The sequence below is a fragment of the Ptiloglossa arizonensis genome, chromosome 1 (assembly GCF_051014685.1).
Source record: "Ptiloglossa arizonensis isolate GNS036 chromosome 1, iyPtiAriz1_principal, whole genome shotgun sequence".
In the NCBI taxonomy this organism is placed as follows: Eukaryota; Metazoa; Arthropoda; class Insecta; order Hymenoptera; family Colletidae; genus Ptiloglossa; species Ptiloglossa arizonensis.
This window is the reverse complement of record NC_135048.1, coordinates 14038288-14063277: the sequence shown is the minus strand read 5'-3', so window position 1 is coordinate 14063277 and position 24990 is coordinate 14038288. Positions and strand designations below refer to the sequence as shown.

Sequence of the window (24990 nt, the reverse complement as noted above, 5' to 3'; positions counted from 1 at the left end):
CTTACGATTGTAGAATAGTGTAGATTACGATAGAAAAAGGAGTCAAAACAATTGTAGAATAGATTTCTATATATTCGATAGAAAAAGTAGTCGAAAAAAAAGAGGTAAGTGTTATCAGAAAATCATGTCCGTCGTTTTTTCGGGACAAATTATTCCTGACGTTCTTCCTTTAAATACAACAATCGTTCGGTCTTCGTTGCCAACTTGACGTGTTCGAGGTAATCGGATTTACAATTGTAGAATAGTTTAGGTTTCGTTAAAAAAAAATAATCGAAAGAAGAATATGCTTAGAGTAATTGACAATTGTACGTTATCGACATTTTCGAAAACGACTCACGATCTTTCTTCGAACACCTTTTGTTTTCTATCTTGTTTCACTTTCTAGAGTATTTTTTATCTCGCAATTTCAAGCCGCTAAAGCTTGATGTATGGACGAAGGTCGTAGAAACCGCTGTTACTGTTCTATGCAAATTAGTTACACATTCCTTCCCCCCGTTCTGATTGTGGTGCTCGATTCCTTGTATTCGGTATTCGTAATTTCGTCGATGGTAACGATGGTTTGAACAAATTATTGAATCGTTCGAAAAGTAATTTCGTTTTCCAAAACGGAGAATGTATAATTTAATAAAACGTTTACACACTTTAAAAAAATCGTGTTTCATTTTCACCAAAAAAAAACGAAATGACTGTCCGAACAACCCAATATATTATTAACGACCCCTGTTTTATCGAATCTTTAGATACCGTGAATTTAAACTTGTCTCTGACGGACAAATCAATTTAATTTTGTAATAATTAGAACCGTGTATTATATTGGATTGTTCGAAAAGTTATTTCGTTTACCAAAATAGAGAATATATAATTTAAGAAATTGTTTACACGCTCTAAAAAAATCGTGTTTCATTTTCACCAAAAAAAAAAAAAAAAAAAAGGAAACAAAATTATTTTCCGAACGACTCAATATTATCCATACGTAGCGGTTGTTCGTTCGTAAGACTCCTTCTTTTGCAATTTTTGACAAACTCGTCGACACCAAATATTTTGTTTCCCCCCGTTTCTTCGAGACGCTCGAATTTTCCGTGGCGGATCCCCCACCATTTTGTTCCGTCGTTCCCATTTTTCTTCATCCGGTTAATCTGGTATCCGCTGCACGGCGACTCGCGAGAGCGTAGGATATTTCCTTACGGGGACGGAACGATACCGAGTCGATTACTTTTTAATCCTAAATTACTCCTGTGGTAATCCAGTTATTAACTTGCCGGGGCCTTTTCGAAACTAGATTTACGAAAAAAATGGCCGTCGGTGGAAAGCCGGTGAATCCCCTCGTCGAGTTACCCCATCCCTCGTATATACGCGAAAATTCGACAGTCGTGAAAAACTCGCGTCGAAAGCGTATATCTGTTCCGCGTTGAATCACGCCGTACAACTTTAAATTATTTCCCCGCGATTTGTAAACAAATATTCGAATCAAGTTTACCGAACGTCCGTATTGAAATTAATTATCCCCGCGGGATTCTAATTCGTGGAAATTCCACGATCGCGCGATGTATCGAAATTAATATTAATCGGTGGGATCCTTCCGTTAAGAATTACAATTGGAGCGCGTTGCAAAATTTCCTGGATCGTGGAACGAAAAAAAGAAAAAAAAAAAAAAAAAAAGAAACAAAGAAACAAACAAAAAAAAAAAAAATTACAAATGCTTCCGTGCAACGTTCGGGCGTCGATCGTTTTCGCACGCGCCACGCGTCAAGGTGGAAGACCATTCTTCTTCATCGCGGCGTACAAATGCGCTCAACTTGACCCCGAACACGATAAATCGGATTTCTGGGCTTCTGCAATCTTAGCGGAATCAATCCTGCGCTGGTTCCTCGGGACCACCGGCGATTCGGATCGCGCGAAAAGTGAAACTGCCTTTCGGTGGACTTTGACGAAGATACGGTTTCCCGTTCGTCGACCAATCGTGTGCCAAATAGAATCGAACACCGGTACTTACGATACCTTCCGAGTTTCCATTCGGAAAACATACGGCGTTCGTGGAGCTTCGATTTATATTTAGAAAAATTTTGGGCGGTTGAAAAATTGTACGAACAATTTCCCTTGTATTAATTATCTAATAAAATAATTCTAATAAAAAACAATCTAAAATATCTATTATCCAAGGACGGATAATTTTCTTAATTTTATTTATTTATTGCGTCTCAGACAGATTCGTACACCGAATTTCATTGCCTTTCAAAAATAGTCTCTCTGGTAATCGAGATTACCTCGGAATCTCTCGAAAGCGTGAAATAGTCTACTGCCATTTCGTATGTAAAAATTCGTCGATAGTCAAGGCCGGTAACGTTCATCGTCGATTCGTGAAAGAAAATGTATTCCGGTTCCGTAATGGCCAATCGACGCCGAGAGCCGCACGCACAATAATTATACGATTACAAAAAGCGTCGCATGTCGGCAACTCACCAGCCGGAAAATCCGGCGAGCAAAGGAAAATCGAAAAGGAATCAAAAGGCAAAGGGTTCGAGGCAGCAGCAGCAGGGGTGGCACGCAAAGTCTCATGTCGGTTGCGTGGACACCGGGCATCGGGCGCTCACGTGGCTCCCCACCTTTCCGGCGTGCGTGAGCCTGCTCCCTTCCGACGTTCCTTTCGCTGTGGCTTCGCTTCGGCTTCCCCCACTCCGTGTCCTCGCGTGGCTCTCCCCTTCCATTCGACGACGGCGGCGGCGGCAGCGGCGGCGGCGGCGGCGGCGGCCTGTCCTCGAAAGCCCGAGTGCGACAGCAGCGCCGCCACGCCTGCCGCTCCGCAGTAACGCGATAGCTCTCGTTGAGTGTACAAGCGTTCGCGGTTCGTGCCGCTCGTTGCTTCCGTGACACGCAGCGCGCGTTGTCCCGCGTCACCGTGTTCCCTTTCTCGTTCACCGTGGTGTTGATCGCGCACGTAGTGACTCGAGTGTTCAGTGATCGTATGCTCGCGGTAGTTTAGTGATACAAAAAAAAACGGGGGTAAATTGTAATTGTAATAATAATAAGAAAGAAAAAAAAAGAGGAAAAGAGAGAGAGAGAGAGAGAGGCTGTCAAGAGTCCACCGTACGGAGTTTCGTTTCTCGCGAACGAAGTGCCCGTGGTCTCTGATCGTCGCGGACTATGCCGAAACGCGGTCAGCCAGTTCGAAAGCAGCGTGCTCGCGTGGGCCTGGTGTTTGGGTCGCCTAGCGGCGACTGAAGCCGCGGTACGGGATGCAAAAGATCCCGCTGTCGGCGGCGAGCGTTGCCAGAAGGAGGAGAAGAAGGGCGCCAGGATGGGCGGGAGACGAGGTGTGCTGGTTCGCGACGTAGGTGCGCACCGCGACGCCGACGACGTGACGGCCACGTGCCCCCGCGGATGCATCGATGGCCGCTGGCATTAACTGCGTTCGGCACTCGTCCCGTAGGTAGTTAGTCGAGCGAAACCGGTGACCCGCGATCTTGTCGGCCGTGCGGCACAAACATCCCGAGCCGAGTGTGTGGTTCCGTGGTAGACGGAGTTAGTGTGATACCTCTGCTAAAGTGCACCGTGACTTCGGGGATCTTTGGTGTTTCTTGGTTCGTCGAGAGAGTTTCGCAGGTTAGTTTTAGCTTAGGACGTAGGGACTTCTGGTGGTTCGGTAGAAGCGAACAGGTGGCATCCGCGCTTGGTGTACGTCTCGGTGCAAGGGTTTTCGTCGTGTACGAACGGTGATACCACGATTCGTCTCGAGAACGAATACTCGAGAATCGCCGCTAGCGAAGTGGAGAGGAACGCTGGCGTTTAACGGTGGACTACTGGTCGATGTCGATACACCGGTATCCCGCGCGCAAACGTGTCGTTCGCGGGAGTATCGTGAAAGACGAAACGCTTGATACACGAGGGCCCTTCCGTCCGACGTGCGCGTATCGGGGGCACGTGGTTACTACGATAAAGTATCGTACCGCGGAGTGTGGTGTCGTACGTGACCGGCGAGAAGCCCGCGTTTCGCTATCTGGTCGGTGATCGTCGTTGTACGCGATCGTCGACGTTCGATCGCGATCGTTCCGACGATCGTTGGGATTCTCGCGGCGAGTCGAGTAAGGACGATCGAGTGATCATCGGCGGCGATCGCGACTGAAAAGAGATTCGGTGGTAGCGCTCGTCGAGAGGATCAGCGAAGGAGAAACGTTTTCGGCAACGAGGAGAGAGAGATTCCCGCGCTCCGTACCCTAGTCATCGGACCCGGCGGTAGTTCGAGGAGAGGGTGAAGGGCGTCGTGGAGGGGGGAGTGATGCCGGTGAGGGTGGCACAGCGCCCCCCAGGTGGAATACCACTCCACGCCGGCGTGCCGGTAGCGCCCAGCAGCGTAACCGCCCCCGGTCCGTCGGGCCGGTGCCTCGGGGGCCCGGCAGCGCCCCCCGCCGGCTCGCCACCGCTGCCGCCGTCCTTGCAATCCCTCGGCGGCGGCGTGAGCAACGCCACCAGCAGCGCCCCTGGCGCCGCCAGCAACGGTAACGGCCTGAGCAACAACATAGTCGGCGCGAACAACAACAGCATCGGCAGCACCGGCGGCCTAGGCGTCAACACGACGAGCGGCGCCACGAATCCCTTGCAGGCGATGGCGTCGGCAGCGGCCTCGCTCACACAGCTTAACAACATGGCGAATGGACCGCTGCCGCCGCTAGGGGCCACAGGACCAACAGGACCGCCTAGTTTACCACCGCCTCAGCCCACCACGCCGACCCATGGGGGTCCACCGACGCCACACGCTGGTGTCACCGGTGGACCCCATCTCAACGGAGCCTCTCCGAGTCCTCACCCAATGCCGCCTCACGGTATGATGAGCGGATCTCCTCATGCCCCGCACCCCCATATGGGCGGCGGAGGACCCTCGCCTCATCCTCATCATCCTGGACCTCACATGGTCGGCTCGCCACACCATCCTGGACCGCATCCCATGGGTCCTGCAGCTGGTATGATGGGCCCGGCTGGGATGCAGCCTCAAGGGGCACCAGGGATGTGCGGTCCAGGACCTACCGGCCCGATGGGCCCACATACGCATCCTCAGGGACCTGGAGTACCCGGACAGCCTCACATGCACAACGATCCCTTCTACTGCTCACCCTTTGGATCGCACTACTTCAGGTAAATGTTGCGATTCGATAAACGATTACCTCCCTCGCCGAGATCCAGACAATACGCACTATCGCGTACTAACGCGTTCAGAGACCATTTTGGGCGGGATTCTAACATCAGTTCGGTTCGAGTTTCGCGATTGGTAGTTCTTCGCAATTTCGGAGTGTACGGTAGTTTGTTGGCGGTTTATCGCGAGGATCTTTAGATACTATAACTTAGTAGCTAGTGTCTAGATACTACAACTTAGTATCTAGTGTCTAGATACTAAAACTTAGTATCTAGTGTCTAGATACCAGGGGGAGGTGTAGGATTTTTTAGGAAGCAACGCGTGTGCAATCTCGAGATCGCGACTCTCCCTAAAGCCAAGATCTCGCTCTCTGCGCACAAATCGAACGATCGTTTCAACTCTTTGGGGCACAGTCGATTAACGAATCGAAATTACCATCTTTTCAATATCTTTAACGACCGTAAGATATCTTTCAATCCACCGTGAAAAATTATAATTCATGCAAGTTGCACGCTGAGATCTTTGATACTCCATTCGACGATTGTACACGCAATCGATCAATTTTTTTTTAATTTTAGCGGGTCGTTCGGAAAGTCGTTTCCCTTTCTTTTTGGCGAAAATGAAACACGATTTTTTTAGAGTAGACAAACATTGTATTTAATTATATATTCTCCATTTTGGAAAACGAAATTACTCTCCGAACGACTCAATAATTATTACAAAATTGAAGTAACATGTCCGTCAAGAACAAGTTTATATTCACGGGATCTAAAGATTTAATGAAACAGGGTTGTTGATAATATATTGGGTTGTTCGGAAAGTTATTTCGTTTTTTCTTCATGAAACAGAAACACGATTTTTTTACAGTGTGTAAACATTTTACTAAATCGTATATTCTCCATGTTGGAAAAGGAAATGACTTTTCGAACAACCCAATAATTATTAATTGACTTGTCCGTCAAGAACAAGTTTAAATTCACGGGATCTAAAGATTTAATGAAACAGGGTTGTTGATAATATATTGAGATGTTCGGAAAGTTATTTCGTTTTTTTGGTGAAACAGAAGAGTGTGTAAACATTTTATTCAATCGTATATTTCCCTTTTGGAAAACGAAATGACTTTCCGAACATTCCAATATAATACACGGTACTAATTATTCCAAATTTAAATAAACATGAACAAGTTTATTTAACTCGTCAAGAACAAGTTTAAATTCACGATATCCAAAGATTCTATAAAACTTGTCTAAAGATCCAGACAATATTTAACTTTCTTAGACTTTATCTAAAGATTCGATGAAACGTCTTTAATAATATATATATATATATATATATATATATATATATAATAAAAAGGGTTCAATTTGAAACGTTCAACTCGAATCAGGGTTCTCACGACTCTCGTACGAAACGAACTACGCTCGTTCGAAATATGTTGGAAAACCAAAGTATCCGAACAACTGAATAATTATTTCGTATCGTTTCACGCTTTGGAAACTGTGCCTCGAAGAGTCGCCGCGACTCGCGTGCGTTTCGCGTGAACGAATCCTTCGACTCGCCGATCGGAGAACGTTATCTCGCTCGTCATCGACCGGCTGATCTTCCGTCCGCGTACAGATTTGAACTTTGATTGCCTGTTTATGCAAAATCTCTCTCTCTCACACAAACACACACACACACACATACAACAAGAGAGAATCCCAGTGGCTGCGCAGTCTCTTATTTTCGCTATTCGCGCAAAGTTCCTCCTCTGTCGCGAGTCTCGCGTCGTCGATTCGTCCTTGACGGATTTCTTTCGCCTCGAACTTTTTCATTCGTGTAAGGTCCGATGAAAGAGAAAGACACGTACGATGATGAATATACTCGATGCCTGACCTCGACGATTCCCCCACCAAAGTGTCTCGAAGGGTGTCCCGAGGTATTACCGAACTCGAACCGGAAGGGAATCAATCTTGCCGCGATTAAGGGACCACCGCCGCGTCGTAAATAAATAATCCATCGGGTGTAACAATTTTTCGTCACGCGAATCGACGTTCTTTCGGCGGTTGGGTCACGCGAGCCCCGCGAGATATGTGTATCGCGTGATTAAAGGAAATTCCGTGTCGAACGCGACGTTTGCCCGCTTGTCTGGCTGATTTGAAAGGCAACGAGACGCGTTTAGCGAGTTTCCTCCGATACGTGAACAACGTTTGGTAAAATTTCGATTGCAGCACCTCGAGAGAGTGAATAGTAACAATTCGAAACGAATCTCTTCGAGAACGCGTACGATCAGCTCGGCCGTGTATCGATTGATAATGCGGTAATGGAAAAAAAAGAAAAGAAAAAAATTCCTCGAGTGGAGGACTCACCGGAGCTGTTTATTGAGCCGGTTATTATACAACGACCTCAACCTTTCGACCCATTTTTCGGGTTCTTTTCGAGGGTATAATTAAGGTTAAGAAAAACCACGTATATTCGTACACGACTCGTGATTATCCCGATTATCGTATTTAATTGAACGAAAGATGATAAACGTCGGTCTCCGAGAGAATCATAGTTTGTCTCCGAGGGAATCATAGTTTTACAGAACAGTAATTATTTTCATTCTTAGAGATCCATCGACAAGACGAACGTTTCGTTTCGAATCACGAGGACACGTTTCTAGCAAAATTGAAACGAATCCACGAATTGTTTCTTATTCGAGTGTAGAGGTTGAACGATTCACGCTCGATGTTGCTCGACGAACAAAAACGGATCGTTGTCCCGAGATTCTGTCGTAATAATACTGGAAATGAGAGACACACCGGTGACGTTGGAAATCGTGTGGTAAGAATCGAATCCCAAAGTCGATGATAAAGCTTGGTGTTCTCAGTATGTATCGAGATCGGCGATAGAACCGATCCGAAGGGACATCGGAACTTGGTTTCTATTTCAAGAACGACAACGCAGACATTCGGTATAGATCCGAATGGGCCAACCGCGTCAGAGGCGGCCAGTTTGCATAGTTAATTCTAAATCGTTGAAATTCTTCGTCGCTCGCAGCTTCGGACGGTTCTTTTACGGCCCGATACTTCGTTCCGTGCCAATCGTTCGGCAGTCTCTCGCTAGCACGCTCTCTCGGGCGTAGTAACAGTATACTCGGAGAATCCGTTATCATAGCTCGACCAGGATCTTCCTGGTGACCGTTGCGCGGTCGAACGTGTCTCGAAACGTAGCCGTGAATAAATGTGCACGCACAGGACGCCCGAAACGCCTGCCAATCCCGATTCCATCGTCTATCGAACATTTCCCTCACTTGTCTCGCGATTGTATCTCGGATGAGCTCGCGTTCTTCCGATACCCCCGTGAATCAACGAATCTCTATGTTCGAATCCGGCTGGTAAAGTGACTCGAACCGTGACTACGATCTCGTTGAATTTCCTCGAAAATTCCACGCGATTCCGATTACCGTAAGAATAGTACGCCTAGCTGTTTGCACGAACGATTCGCGGGATGTAATAATTTAAGCAAACGATGAGAACATCGGGATGGTCGAATAGGTCTCGTTCGATGTGTTCGAATTTCCTCGATGATTTTTCAATTTCACGTATCGGAAACTTTTGTCCTCGTTTGGAGCAAACCTGGCACGCATCGAACCCTTCGGTACAAGAACGATCGATGATCGCGTATCGGGCAATTATCGCGTACAAGCGAGCATGTTCGCGAGTCAGGTGGCCAAGGAAGTCTCCTTGGCGCGGTTCTATTCGCAAGTTCAGGTGTCCCGCAGGTGGGAGGCGCCCCTTGCGCAGGTGTACGCGCAGAACGCGACTTCCTTCCTCGTGTGGAGAACGGCTGAACGGACTCGAGGGCCCGGGAGAACCGATAGGCGGACCCGGTGCGTAGCTAGCACGGTGACGATTATCCGGTTCTTCTCCTTCGACCTTCCTTGTATCCGGTCTGGACGTCTCTATCGGCCCGACATCATCTCCCTGCTCGTTGGCCCCGTCTGGTAATCGCGAGGGCACATTAACATAAGCGTTCCACGCTGCTACATTCGCGCGAATCGTCGAGCGACTTCGCTCAACAGCCGCGACCGATTTCGTTCTTTTCGAATCGCGTAAAGACGTTTCGATGTACGGCGATTTACTCGCGATCGATGACCGATCGACGATGGAAGATCCTGGTTGTTCCGGTTAGCGGCGAATCGACGCGAAACGTTTCGTAGCGCGGCGCGGTTTTGCATTTTAATCTAATCTCGAAACCGTTCGCTGTCTGTCGGTCACGTTGTTGTTGGTTTAGTTGCTCGTTTCAACGTTGCGGAGTGGTAGCGGAGTTACGTGGATTTTTTATTGACAATAGATAGGTGGTGTTCCCAGAGATACTTGAAATTATCCGAGAATTCCTAGCGAGTAGGAACGGGGCACTCGAACGCTGCCAAGTCCCGGCTACGATGGTATCTCTCCGCACGGTGGCTCTCGAGAAGTGGAACTCGTTGGAAGGTTAATTTTTCTTTCGTACGTACCGCCGCAGAAAATGGTGACGGAAGGCGTAACGGGAGAGGGGCAACGACGAACGGAGAGTTTCGAGCGCGATCGGAAGTCGAACGCCGTCGTTTGGCTTATCTTATCGCGGCCTCTCGGTAGGATAAGAAGGACCTTGATCGCCTCGCGACAACTAAATCGGCACCTTGGCTGGTTACGAGGGACTCGTGGCGCGTGCGAGTTTCTGCGCGTTTCTACCGCCACGTTCGCAGGGAAGGCGGTCTCGTCGGGTTTCTTTCCTGGTCGTTAAAATTAAAGAAGTTACGACTAATGCAAAAACTTCCACCGTGGAACTAGTATACCGGGGAGACGGGACGCCCGTTTCCCTCGATGGAATTCAGATTTAACGATCGGAATTTTTCAGAAGGTTGTTTCACCGATGACTAATTGCGTTATCATTGCCAGAAAAAAGATTCCTTTTAAATGGAACGTTACAAGGAGGTATTCTTTATTGCTACCAACAGTAGCTGGTATCGAATATGTTCACGATTTTCGACCGTAGATCTGATGTACTCGAAACTTGGGAAGTATACTTCTCGGGATGGAATTTGGATTTAACGATCGGAATTTTTCAGAAGGTTGTTTCACCGATTACTGATAGCGTTATTATTACTAGAAAAAAGATTCCTTTTAAATGGAATGTTACTCGGAGGCATTCTTTATTCCTACCAACAGTAGCTGGTATCGAATATGCTCACGATTTTCGACCGTAGATCTGATCTACTGCAAACCTGGCAAGTATACTTCTCGGGATGGAATTTAGAGTTAGCCATCGAAATTTTTGAAAAGGTTATTTCACCGATGACTAATAACGTTAATATTACGAGAAAGAAAAATTTCTTTCAAATGGAATTTTACTCGAAGGCATTCTTTCTTGCTCCCAACAGTAGCTATTCTGTAGTACAGATACAGTTCGTATCGAACATTCTCATGATTTTCGATCGTAGAACTAACTATAGAATAGACCTAATATACCAGAAATCTAGGAAGAATACTTCTCTGGATGAAATTCAGATTTAGCGATCAGAATTTTTAAAAAGGTTATTTCACTAATAACTGATAGCGTTACTATTACGAGAAACAAATTTCTCTCAAATTGAACACTACTCGGAGTCATTCTTTCCAGCTCCCAACAGTAGCTACTCTCTAGCACAAAATTAGTTCATACGCGATCAGACGAGCTAGTGTCGAACATTCTCACGATTTGCGACTGTAGATCTAAAGATCTAACTTTGGAACAGACCTAATATACCAAGGAACCAGAAAGAATGCTTCCTTGGAATTCAAGGCTAGCGATCAGAATTTTCGAAAAGGTTGTTTCAATAACTAATAGTGTTACTATTACGAGAAACGAATTTCTCTCAAATTGAACACTACTCGGAGTCATTCTTTCCAGCTCCCAACAGTAGCTGCTCTCTAGCACAAAATCAGTTCATACGCGATCAGACGAGCTACTGCCGAACATTCTCACGATTCGCAACCATAAACCTAAAGATCTAACTTTGGAACAGACCTATTTTACCAAAGAACCAGAAAGAATGCTTCCTCGGAGGTCAGAGTTTTCGAAAAGGTTTACTTCACCAATGACCAATAGCGTTATTATTTCTCTCTTCTCGTGACCATTACTCAAAGGCATTCTTTCCAGCCCTTAGCAGTAGGTAGACAATAGGACGAGCTAGTGTCGAACATTCTCACGATTCACGACCGTAGACCTAAAGATCTAACTTCGAAACAGACCTATTATACCAAAGAACCAGAAAGGTCCTCCTTCCTCGATTTCCTCGGAGATCATAGTTTTCGAAAAGGTTTATTTCCAATAGCGTTATTATTTCTCTGATCTCGTGGCCACTACTCAAAGCCATTCTTTCCAGCCCCTGGCAGTAGGTAGCCCCTAGTATAGGAACAGTAGGTAGACGATCAAACGAGCTAGTGTCTAACATTCTCACGATTCACGACCATAGACCTAAAGATCTAACTTCGAAACAGACCTATTATACCAAAGAACCAGAAAGAATGTTTCCATGAAGATCAGTTTTCGAAAAGGTTTATTTCCAATAGCGTTATTATTTCTCTGATCTCGTGGCCACTACTCAAAGCCATTCTTTCCTGCCCCTGGCAGTAGGTAGCCCCTAGTATAGGAAAAGTCGGTAGACGATCGGACGAGCGAGTATCGAGGATTCCGCGGTTCGCGGGCAGCGTCGCGGTTCAAGTAGATCGGTGGACGACGAAGGGGAAGAGCATGTGGAAAGAGGAAAGGCTCGTTTCGCCGGCGAGGCACGCGAGGAGATACCGGGTCGAGTGCATAAAGCCGTGTGCAGCCAGCGTATCAAGCCGTATCGTCGGTCGGTTCCAGTTTCACGTGAAACTGTTCGCGCAACCGGGCAGGTTCAAGGCGAGCCTGAAAAGTGGAATGCACGTGCGTGCACACGGAACACCCCGAGACTCTCGACGTTCTAAGATCCACTCTTAACGCCGCATCCTTCTAATGAGGTAGAATTAGAATCGTCCGAGAGACTTTGCACAGCGAATTAATCTTTTTTTTGGTACTGCAGCCAAGACTACCGTCTAGGTCGGGTCTGAGCGAGAAAAAGGCTACTATTCGGTCCGTGAACAGGCACGTAGACCTCGTTGGATCATTTCGATCCTGTACAGTGCACGGTAGCTCGATCGTTGATAACCGAACAGTTTTAATAGAACTTGTGCGATCGACGCAAGAAACTACGTACGTGTTCGCCAATAGGGTTCGATGTACTCTATAACTCGTTCAATGCGAATATAGTTCGATTTCGAGCTCGTCGAATCTTTCGTAACTATCGTTTGCTACTCGAAGCTCGAAACTTTGACGGAAAACGCGAGAAGAGATGAATGTCTCGATCGTCAAAGAGGAACGAAGGTTCGAGTGTCGACTTAAACGTTTCGATCGCCCGGTATAAATCCAAATAGATCCGCAAGGTTTACGAAGGGTTTCGGGACATGAACGAGAACAGTGGCGACGAGCAAAGTTTACAAAGGTCCTGTTGAAAAGTACGAGGACCGACAGGACCGTGTTTACAAGAATGGGTGACACGGATTAGGGTAGGCGCGCTCTCCCTGTTGCTTCTTCGCTACGAAAGGGTAACGATACGTTGTTCGTTTCCCTCTCGAGTTATTAAATCGTTACCAATCGTTCGCAAAAAGGGCAAAGTTTATCAGAGCAGCGGATACTCGGATCGAATGTAATCCGGTGTCCTCGTTCCGCCATTACCACCGTGCCAGGGCAGCTATCAAACGCTCATCAAGCTTTTCCACGCACTCGATTAACCCCGCCGCACTCGATCATTCACGCGGTAGCGTCTTCCGTCCCGTCCAATTACTTTCAAAGCGGAGAGGAGCCGCCCCGGGAAGCAGATAAACCTAATCCCGGTTCAGGTATACCGTGTCCGAGCGTTCAGCATCAGTCGCCACCGGGAATCAAAGAGAACAGAAGCACGGCGCAGGGGTGGCGAGGGTGAACCAGGACGTAAGGAGCTGACACGGTGACAATGAGGACGAGAACGGCCTTCCTCGAGTCATGGTTTACCCAGGGACATCGGTGCAGGTGTCTGGACGGACAGGTGCGATTTGGCAAACGCCTAGCTAGACTGCAAACCTGTCCCCACCGCGATTTTCCAGTTACGAGTCAAGGGTGTTTCCTTGTGTCGCGAACCAGTAGCAAATATTCTTCTTTCTTTTTCTGTATTTTTTTTTCTTTTTTTCTTTCTTACGTTTTCTTTCTTTCTTTCTTTTTTTCCATTGCAAAAAGTACACGACACACCGACCCGAGACTTTTTCTATTAATTAGTATCAACGCAGAGACGTTACATGAATTCGTTCGCGCGATTCACTCGGATAGTACACGAGTTATCTGTAATATCCCCCGGGGGGCAATACCGTGAATGCTATCGTAATCGGTGACCACGATTGCAACTCTGTCGTTAGAAACTGGGGGAAAAGAAACACACGGACACACGTGTACGATATTTTAAGCGAGCTTGGTTTTCGTTCGAAATTTAAATTCGAAATTGACACAGTGGCACTTTGAACGGACAGAGTGATCTTAATATTATTGTTCTATGTTGTATATTTATTTCCTATTTTTCTATCGTAAGGGAAAGCTTTTCAATAGATTGCTTAATAAGTGTTGTCGTTCGATAATGAAATATAGCTATTAGGTTCGTCGTTTTATTTTTCTAAAGGTAGTACTATTTGATGAACATGTGTAAAGTTTCGTGCAGATCTCTCGACTCGTTCCTATGTTTACAATTGTTCAAAGTTGCAGTATCATCGGAAATTTTTTACAATGATAAAACTTATCGTACAACTTAGCATACATCGAGAATCTTGATACTAGATAATCCTGGTTCTCAATTTTAGATAGTCCCAGTTCGAAAATTTGAATGTTTAAGCTTGTGGTAAGATTTTGTCACCTTCCTCGAATCTTGTTTAATCGTCGTTGGCTACTCGAAACTTGTAAGAAACGCGAAAAGAAATCAATTTCTCCGTTACGGACACCAAGAAACACCCTCGAAGAGGGATGAAACAGGTTGCCGCGATTCAACGATCCAAAAAGGGTATCGGGTTAAGGAGCTTGACGACAGCCCGAATTCGATTATCGGCCGCGCGAATCTGAGCGATAACAATTTCATAGCCACGATAAACGGTCAGCGATATCGCGCCAGTGTCGTGAAATTGGCGGAGTATTCGAAGATAATTGGTCCGATTCCCTCTGTCCTTTGCGTTTGTTCCTTCGAGCTCGGCTTCTTGATCGAAAGTGGATTCTCAGGGTCCGTTGGCCAGTGAAAAAGTTGCAGACATGAACGTGGTACCGCGATAAGGATCGGTGCGATGAGCGACTTTGGTGTTTGATGCCGAGAGAATCGGACACCAGGTAACGTTGAATGGGAATACCAAACAATCGACCGCGAACGTTGGAAACAAATCTCCCTTCTACGGTTCTCGACTGTGAAAACTGTAGGAACGTTTAGCTTTCGAAGCACCAGGTGCTTCTCATGGAAACAACGCCGAGAAATCGTAAGTGATTCATTCTCTGACCGATTCGGAACGTTTAATTGGAATTTGGATAGCTGAAGGTGTTTTAAGTCTTCGGTGTTGCGTTCAAATGGCACGGTGAATATCTGGGATCAATTATTTTATGAATGTAGAATTGGATCATTTGTATTTGATATACAGGGCTGCTGTTTGAATCGGTGCACAAAGATATCGTTGTTTCGATGTTCGGATGTCCTCTATCGTGAACGATAGTCAGTAAATGGTCGATTGTTCAAACAGTGTATAAAATTTGTTCGGAAGTCTTTCTTGTAGGTCGAAAGTATTTTTTGTTCAATCTCCCTGTAGGTAACTGAAACTTTCGTGGTTTCGTGTTGCGATCTTGAATTAACAATGTCACGCAAGAAAACGTATCCCTTGTTCTGGGCTGCTGGTGGTTACCTTTTCTTTAGTGGGCAGTTCCGTGTTGTGATCTTGAACTGTCCGTGTTACCCAAAACGAAGTGTTCCTTATTCTTGGCTGCTATACAATTCTGCAAGTATCAAAATGAAAGTAATAGAATGGGGAGTGATTATCTTTTGGTAGATAGTTTTATCTTGCGATCTTGAATTGTCAATGTTACACGAAGATCTTCCTTATTTTCGTTTGATGTACAAATCTATGAATTTATATAAAAATGAAAGTAGGAAAGGGTAGTGGTTATCTCTTGGTAGATAGTTTTATCTTGTGATCTGGAATTGTCCATGTTACATTAAAATCTTCCTTATTTTCGGTTACTGTACAAATCTACAAATTTAGATAAAAATGAAAGTAGGAAAGGTAGTGGTTATCTTTTGGTAGATAGTTTTAATTTATGATCTTGAATTGTCCATGTTACACAATAATCGTTTTCTTTACTTTCGGTTGCTGTACAAATCTGCAAAATTTTCTCAAAATGAAAGTAGGAAAGATAATGGTTATCTTTTGATAGATAGTTTTATCTTTTGATCTTGAATTGTCCTTGTTACACAAAAATCTTCCTTATTTTCATTTGTTGTACAAAATTTTCAAATCAACACTATCACAAAATCTACAAAATTTTCTCAAAACGAAAGTAGGAAAGATAATGGTTATCTTTTGATAGATAGCTTTATCTTGTGATCATAAATGAACCACATTACCCAAAAATCTTCCCGATTTTCGTTTCCTCTACAAATCCTCGAAACGTTCTCAAAATCGATGTAAGAAGGTTGAGCGGTTACCTTACGGCGGATGTTCCTCGTCAGTGTTGAGAGTCTCTCGATCGTGGTCGCGGAAAATTTCCGATCCCCGCGGCTGGCCAGTGTCTAGCCGGCGAAATCGAAAGTTTACGATTATATTTCCAATGCGAGCTGTTGCTTCCTCGTGGATATTCGGGCATTTTATTTTTATCGCGGGCCGATCTATTTCAGCTGATGCGCGTCGAATCCGGCCGCGGCGATTGAAAACGATCTCCCTTGCCTAGGCCAGGTTCCGCGTCCGACTACCGGTGTCGTTGCACGGGAATATAATGGCCGATCGCGGCGAATCGAAAGCTTCAGCTATAAATAATGAAATTAGCGCTGCCTGTCCAAATGCAGCACGTGACCTCGCGAATCTCGCCAAGTGTCTGTATATTCCGTAGAGAGCCGCGAGTTCAACCGACCTACCTGCGTCGCGCACACTCTCTCACGGGTCAGTGGTTCTCACTCGTGGCGAACCGGGTCCTTCTCGGTGTTTCCAAGTGGTAACCGTACGAGAAAGATCCGCGAGTTGCTGGGACAGGGTTGCGTCGATAGGTTGGGTCCCTTGGATCGATCCCGCGGAGCCGAGGATAATAACTTTCGTCGATTTAACAACGTTGCTTGGGACTCTGCCAAGCGGAGAGCCCTCTCTAAGAGAAAGACACTACGCGTACCGATGCTTCGGATCCCTTGGATTTCGGTAAGACTGGTGATCGTAACTTCGATTCAACGTCTCTGGATGGCGAGTTTGGAACTCAGAGGACCACCACGGGTATCTTTTTCGCGTCATCGTACAGAGACGATACAAACGAACCGAACCTACTTATAGGACTCGTAGATGTTCCGTTTCGTTCTAGAAGAAGCTGGTCATCGATGGTTTTGGCTATCTCGCTCTTACAGCGATGGCGGGAACGAGTCCAGACTCGAGTATCTGGATCTCTTTGGTAGACTTTAGGTTCAACTTGTTGAGTACCGGTTCTAGCTACCCATTTAGAAGTTACGTAGATTACTTGGGTAAATAATGGTTCATCTAGAGTCGCGTAATTGGAGGAAATGTATTCGACGAAATGTTTCCTATTCGTTACATAAAACGATGCTATGCCGGTCCGTCATACGATCATCAGTTCTACACAGAGCTGTCGCGTGTTAAATCAGGAGCGCGATAAACCGAACGAAAGTTAATTACGATTGATTTCCTCGTGAATTTATGCGTATCCTTTGTTTTTGTTTTCAAGAATGCATACTTAGAATTTACAGAAATTGTTCATTCCGATTTAGCGACGAAACTGTTATTAATACTTGGGTGTCTTACAGTAGGACATTGTTACATTATATCTAACCCAATGATGTATCTCGGGATATTTACAACAGTTTCTTATAATAGCTACACAAATATATATTAATACACTACTGTATTGTTCGACTATAATCCGTTACGCAAGGTACAATTAAAACCATCAACAATACACGTTAGATATTCTCCAGTAATCCTTCACAGGACACATCCCTCGTAACGATATCACCGCCTCTCGTTCCTCGAAACCCAAATTCGAGTTCCTTTCTACAAAATCCAATCGTAGCTACATAATTTCGACCGAAGTGACATACTTTCGCAAAAGCTCGATCACCATAGAAAGGCAGGTGTTCCAAGTATGATCTACGTCCAAATTTAGCCCATACTATCCAAACTCTGCAAACAGTAGATCCCTCTAATAGTGGTATTCGAAGTATCGATGAAACTTTAGTTAATTTTTCGTGCTCCTCTGGAAAAGATGATCACATTCTCTTGAAAGGTTCGTAAAACACCTAGAAGCAGTGGTCACTCCGGGGAATTTCGAACAAAAGTTCCACTATACATCGAAGCACTCAGGAGGCATCAGCCTAACCGTTCAAAGATCATCGCGTTAAAAGTTGAACACGTATCCATCCGACTCGATTCCTGCCAGATTGTCCCGCAGGACTCGGGAACTCTTTGTTGTGCAGTCGCTTCTGGATCCTCGGTTTCGCGTTGAAATTCTTACATCATCCTAGTTGCATAATCTCTGGCGTCTGGCGGCGCGCGTGCACCGTCATATGTGCGTCGAATGGTCCGATCTAGGCCCGCGGATCGAACGAGAGACTCCAGATTTTCGCGTCTCGGCTCGGTTCTTAGACCCATGGGTAGTGATCCAGGTCGCGTTTCGAGATTCACCGCTGCGACTCCATGAAGCGCGGAGAGCCGCACCTCGGAGACCGCCGCTCCTACGTGTTCGAGGTTCATCGGGGGGCAGTACGGCCTTTTGGGTCGAAAGTCGGAAGGGTCTTTGTATTTTTTCCCTTCGACGAAGGAGCTGTTGGATCGCGACTAAAATTCATCGACGAGTATCTTTGTTAAATGTATTAGGTTGTTCGGAGAAGTATTTTTTTTTTTTTTGTGGAAACGAAACAAGACTTCTTTAAAGTGTGTAAAGATTTTACTGAATTATACATTCTCCATTTTGGAGAATCCGATGGTGATTATCTTTTGGTAGATAGTTTACAACTTGATGGTTCAACGGGACACAAATTATCCCGGATTGTCTTTCCGAAGCAAGATTTTCTAGCGTTTCTTAATTCGAAAGGAACAAAAGTTTCCCGCCAATTGAACCGAGAAAATTCCAAACTTATCGATCTATAAAGTATCGAGAAGCAGAGAGTTACAAAGAACGAAGAAACTGGGAAAATGTTCCCGTATCTTGAACCGAGGATAGCTGTTCGGATAAGTACGCGTGGGTGTTTAAATTTCAATTCGATCGGAAGTAACTTTTCAAATACCGTGGAGAAAAATGTCGTTCGAAGAGAAACGGGCTCAAAGTACCAAAGCACTGCGTTAGAGCGTTCGGTTCGAAGTCCTATAGCAACGCCAACTTTGGAATTTCGCTTGTGTCGCACCGGGACGATACTTTTGGAGCTGGTTTGGATAATGAAAGAAAATCAATTTTGTTTTTTCAATTCAATACCCACCGAACTGTCCCCTTAATTCACGGGTCGAAGAATCGAAGTCGGGGATGAGAACCGCGAGTGATTTGCCAGTGAGGCAGTTCGTTGGCGTTGGAGTTGGCTCGGCTGGTCTCTCCTCTTCTTCGTCTTCGTCCTCCTCCTCCTTCTCCTCCTCCTCCTCCACCTCCTTCTCCTCCTCCTCCACCACCTCCTTCTCCTCCTCCTCTTCTTCTTCTTCTGCTGCTTTGCCTCGCGCTCTGCTCTCTCCGCGTTCTCAAGGCCGCCTCCTCGAATCCCGCTTCTCCCCTCCGGTTCTCTGCCCCCTCCAGCTCCTCCCCCACCGCCTCCAACGGCGCAGGTTCCCCTCCCGCGCTCCCTGTCTCACCGATCCGTGCGCGTCTTACCTCAAGCTCCGACTCCTTCCTCTCTCGCGCTGCTCCGCGCCGCTCCTCACCCCCCCTCTACTGTTCGTCGTTCTAGCGTGCGTCCTCCTCGCCCGCGAGGAAACTTAGCGCTACTAGCGCGGCTACGGTGCGCTAGGTTAGGCTAGGCTGCGTCGTACAACTTTCGAGAGCGTGGAAGTCGATCGAAGTTCAGCGAAGCCGCGGCGTCTCCCAGCACCTCGCGAGACGCGGGAAATGTCGTCTGACCAGTTCCATCGACGCCTAGCGCCTAGGTCCGGTTGCGCCGGTCCCTTCAGCGAACTTACAGCGACGCCGGGCCCCTTTTTTGCTGGACGAATTCAGACTGCCGGTCTGGACGTACGCGGCGAAGTTTCTCGCTCGCTCGCTCGCTCGCGCGCGAATCGCCCGACCGATGAGGAAGGTTATGGTCGTTGCCCGACCACCGCTTTGTTTTCGGAAACTGGACGCGGATTCTGACGATCCTGGAACCTCCTGGTGCGATTAGATTCGGTCCGGGGACACGGTCAGAACAGAGATTCTTCGGGTTACGGGGATTGTTCTTTGTCGTGGTTCCGGTGAGGTGACACGAATCGGTATTCGATGGCAGGTTAGAGCGATCTATAGAGATTAGGACCCGGAGGATCGGAATCCTTTGGTTTGTGTTCTTGGGAAGTACTCCGAGGTGCGATGGTCCAGCATTTTGTGGTAGATTGTTTCACGATGGTGGAAATTGGGATTGGGTATATAGTTTGTTATAATGCGCAGAGATATCATGTGTCTAGTAATATCTAGTAATAATTGTAGATAGAAGAATGTAAAGAGAATCCTTTGGTTTGTGTTCCTAGGGAGTATTCCTCTCCTCTGAGGTGCGATTGTCCAGTATTTTGTGGTAGATGGTTCCATGGTGTTGTAAATTGGGATTGTGGTATATAGTTTGTTATAATGCGCAGAGATATCATGCGTCTAGTAATATCTAGTAATGATTGTAGATAGAAGAATCTAAAGTAGAGTGTTACAGAAAGAGTGTAAAGAGTCCTTTGGTTTGTGTTCTTAGGGAGTATTCCTTTCCTCTGAGGTGTGATGGAGCAGCATTTTGTGGTAGATTGTTTCACGATGGTGGAAATTGGGATTGTGGTATATAGTTTGTTATAATGCGCAGAGATATTGTGGATCTAGTAATATCTAGTAATGATTGTAGATAGAAGAATCTAAAGTAGAGTGTTACAGAAAGAATCTAAAGAGAATCCTTTGGTTTGTGTTCCTAGGGAGTATTCCTCTCCTCTGAGGTGCGATTGTCCAGTATTTTGTGGTAGATTGTTCCATGATGTTGTAAATATGCATTATAGTATATAATTTGCTATAATACACAGAGATATCACGTGTCTAGTAATATCTAGTAATGATTGCAGATAGAAGATAGTAAAGAGAATCCTTTGGTTTGTATTCCTAGGGAGTATTCCTCTCCTCTGAGGTGCGGTGGTGCAGCATTTTGTGGTAGATTGTTTCACGATGTTTTAAATTAGAATTGTGGTATATAATTTGTTATAATGCACAAAGATCTCGTGTGTCTAATAATATAATGATTATAGACAAAAGAATGTAAAGATGAGAATATAAAGAAAGCTGTAGCAGCTTAGTGCGAACGATAGATTCTTGAGCCCTTCTCGATTCTTGGCTTAGAACTGAAGAACCTAAGCAAAGTAGGCAAACCTTCGACCGTGTGACAGACGACCCTTCGTCACCAGTACAATGGCAGTTCTTAAAACTATTGTCAACCATTGGCTAAAGACGTCTGACACGTCTGAACATCATCGTTGCAATCTTTCCAGTACTCAAGTGTGTCTTGTACGAAACCTTTTGGAAGAGGCAAGACCAAAATGTCGTGATCGAGTATTTAACATTAAGTTGTATGAATATACATTCATAGACATTCATACATTCGTTTCGACATACCTAGAAAATATAAGATTCCTCTCCCGACAGTATCGTTTTTATTACACCGTGAAAATATCACATACGCGAATCTCGTACGAAAGACGAGGCTCGGTTGCACCGATGTTGGAGCTAACCTATAAATTAACATTGCGTTTGTTTTGACGAGATGTGCACGTGCCTCGGTTTTCTTCGCAGCTCCGCGTGACTACGATAGAATGCAATCCGTAAAATAGAATGAATCCTTGACTCATTGTTCCTCCTGAAATTGTAGCAAGATCTGGGTTTCCAGTTTCGTTGAGATTTTCCCGCGTCGCGAGACGAAACGTGCGTGCGCGCCGACTGCTCTCGGGACACGCAGGGGAGCGAGCTAAGGGGGGAGGGGAGAAGAGAGCACCTCCACTTTATTCACCGACGTTTTATTTTTTCGAAAGATGAATCCCGCTCACCTTGAAAGGTACGTCGCGTGGCTCGTCGTCAAGCAGTCGTCGAACGAGCCCTTCGAGCTGCAGGAAACTTCGAAAATCTATTTCTGCGTACCCCGAATTCATCCTACCCGCGAACTGCTTCGTTCACGGCATACTCGAAACTCAACGCTGTAGTTTCGATACCTACGAGTCGCTCTGATTACGATTTTACACCAACAAAAAAAAGAAATTAAAAATAAAAGAGAAAAACGCGCAAAGTCCAAATCCGCGCGAACGTGCGGCGCAATATCCACTTTGAAATTCATGCTCGTTTACGTACGCGAAACTCGTACACGTGTCTTGGATCGTTCGGACCTTCCACGGGTCCGAGAATCGTAATTTCGATCGACGCGAGTTTGACATCCGATGTTGCGTCATCCGCGAAGGTCAACGTCGAGAACGTTCGATGCTGGGTTACGAAGACGAGCGCGATCACGAGTTCGTGACGCGTCCCTTTGTTCGGCGCAGCGTGACCGAGACCTTTGTTTCTTTTTTATTTTTTTATTTTTACGAGCAAAAATCACGCCCCCGGTAAAATTTACGGTACTTTGGTAATTCAGCGCCGGTCGAGCGAGCGAGGTGTACCGACCGTGCGGGGAACAACCGGGTTGATATACGCGAAATGTTTACGAGTATACATAGTCTTCTTCTCGCGTTCGAAACTCGTGCAGTGACTTTCTGGTGGCAAAATCAATAAACAGAGGGTGCACACAACGTCGAAGAAAAGGAGGATCGTAAACTGGATCTGGATCCATAGGGACACACCCCTCTCGACCCACTCGAAAAGAACGGAACAACTTCGTTACGTTATTCCACGTGCTCAGGCCCCCCGAATGCCCTCACCCCTCACCCCTCACCTACCATCCCGCCATACCGACACGAGGGCACGTCGTTCGCGGCTTAATCCGGATTTATTCGGCCTCTTTTATCCGCGAAATGATCGCGAGCTACGTAGACGCGCTACCGTAACCCGGTCACGTGGTACCGGCACGTGGTGGTGGTGGGGGGTTCGGTCCTCCCCCACCTATGCTTCCGCGAGACGTTTTGTCACGGACTGTACGGCCCCGCGCGCGTGGAACCACTCTCTGGACCATTTTAGGAACCAGTTTCGAGCGGTCCACGCGGCCCAGACCGCTGCTTCGTTGCGTCTCTCGCTGCGATCACCTACAGGGGGGGACGGACTAATCCTGCGAACGCGCTCGAGGTCACGATGGAGTAACTGGGGACGTCCCGTGTCTTCGTTCCGCGATGATGTTGTTTTTAACACTTTATCGACCGGTAGCCTATTAACCCTTTCGCCCACTACATCGCTCGAGACTCGTGCTGAGGAAATCGAACCGAAGCAAGGCTGTGTATTGTCCACGTTTGTGCTTTGAAATATATTTTCGTAATAATATTCGAAAATTTTTAATATATTGGAAAGAAACTTACGCAATGTCTTCGAAATGAATGTTTAGGGATTAGGGCGAAGTAACTGGGAATCATTGTTCCGCGATAATGTTGTTTTTTACAATTTACCGATTGGTAGCCTAGTTAACCTCTTCGTTCACAGTATAGTGTGGGACTTATGGTAAGGAAATTGGGCCAAACCACGGTTGAGTATTGTCCACGTTTGTGCTTTGAAATATATTTTCGTAAATATATTGGAAAGAAACTTACATAATGTCTTCGAAATGAATGTTTAGGGATTGGGGCGAAGTAACTGGGGACGTCACGTGTCTTTGTTCCGCGATGATGTTTTTAACAAATTATCGATCGGTAGCCTATTAACCCTTTCGCCCACAACATCGCTCGAGACTCGTGCTAAGGAAATCGAACCAAACCACGGTTGAGTATTGTCCACGTTTATGCTTTGGAATATGTTTTCGTAACAATATTCGAAAATTTTCAATATATTGGAAAGAAACTTACGCAATGTCTTCGAAATATATGTTTAGAAATTAGGACGAAGCAATTGGGAATCATTGTTCCGCGATAATATTGTTTTTTACAATTTACCGATTGGTAGCCTAGTTAACCTCTTCGTTCACAGTATAGTGAACTTATGGGTTCCCAGTATAGTGGGACTTATGGTAAGGAAATCAGGCCAACCCACGGGTGAATTTTGTCCACGTTTGTACATTAAAATGTATTTTCTTAAAAATATAAAGAAACTTACATAATTATTTTCGAAATGAATATTTAGGGATCAGAACGAAGCAATTGGAAATCATCGTTCCGCGATAATGTTTTTAACAATTTACCGATTGGTAGTCTAGTTAATCTCTTCGTTCACAGTATAGTGTGGGACTTATGGTAAGAAAATGGGGCCAAACCACGGGTGAGACTTATCCACGTTTGTGCATTGAAATGTATTTTCTTAAAAATATAAAGAAACCCTTACGTAATGTCCTCAACGACAATGAGACTTATAACCGACCTGTTGGTCATGACACGTGTTAACGAAACACAAGTCACGAGACCAAAGATTAGTAATCTTTTCACCACCGACCCTCACCGTTGTTTTACTACCCTATAACAACCAAAAATAAACAGTGTACATAGCAATTCAAAAGTTTCCTTCAACGTTTCAGTAGACGATAAGAGAAAGCCCTTATAATGACTATCTAAGGCGTAACAGTGTCAGTGAGAAGTGTGTACAGGATGTTCAACATCTACCTGTCGATAAAGTGTTAAAGTTCTCGCGACAATCGTGGATGGATCTCTTCCTTTCCCAATTGGAAGTATCGCGTCCTGGATTCTCTCGCTTTCCTTGTTTTCTCGCCTGTTTCGTTCACCAGGAAACGAGCACTTTCGCTACACCGCGTAGCCAGAGGTCCAGGAAGGTGTTCAGTTGTTCACGATCAAAGAAGTCATCTCTCGCCGGAGAAATCACCAACATTCCGTGAATCCTCGCGTCAACCACTTAAAAAAGGTCAGGAACCATCCCCCCAATCGCGGCAGCATTTCCGTGGACGCCATATGTCGAATAGTGGGGCGAGGATTTCTCCGATTCCTGGTAGAATCAGGAACAGAGGGGGATCTGAGGGGAGAGGAGGGGGTGGGGTGGAAAAACACGGAAGGGATTCATAGGGCAGCCCTGTGCAGGCGGGAGGATCGCCTTTGTGTCGCGCTTGGTGTGGCCGGGTATGGATTCCCACGGGACGTTGCGCATACAACGTCGTCTCACGGCTGGCCGGGGCTAGCGATGGATGCGAGACGCTCGCGATCGTGAACAAGGAAACTTCAAATTTCTAGAAATCTGGAGCAGGTCTAAGAGAGCACCTTTGTAAAGGTTTTACGTAGGTTTTAGAGGATTTCAAAGTGTTTGGTTGCGGTCGAGTCTTGATACGGACAGTT

General features: G+C 46.0%; 1 protein-coding gene and 1 long non-coding RNA gene across 5 annotated transcripts in view; one reads left to right on the top strand and one right to left on the bottom strand.

Moving 5' to 3' along the window:
• Positions 1–2816: 2816 nt before the first annotated feature.
• LOC143153604 (uncharacterized) overlaps positions 2817–24990 on the top strand; it is a 133551-nt gene continuing 111377 nt past the window's right edge. For 3 of the 4 annotated variants that reach the window (XM_076325021.1, XM_076325017.1, XM_076325008.1), the window contains exon 1: positions 2819–5127. In XM_076325021.1, the coding sequence (XP_076181136.1) occupies positions 4274–5127 (854 nt within the window). In that variant the 5' untranslated portion in view covers positions 2819–4273. Of the gene's footprint in view, positions 5128–24990 lie in introns of all 4 variants that reach the window. The other variant, XR_012993881.1, reaches the window with a different exon arrangement.
• Positions 17806–18937, bottom strand: LOC143153638 (uncharacterized). Its single transcript, XR_012993883.1, has 2 exons — positions 18873–18937; positions 17806–18234 (listed from the first exon to the last, which is right to left on the bottom strand). It is a non-coding gene; the product is annotated as an uncharacterized LOC143153638 (long non-coding RNA).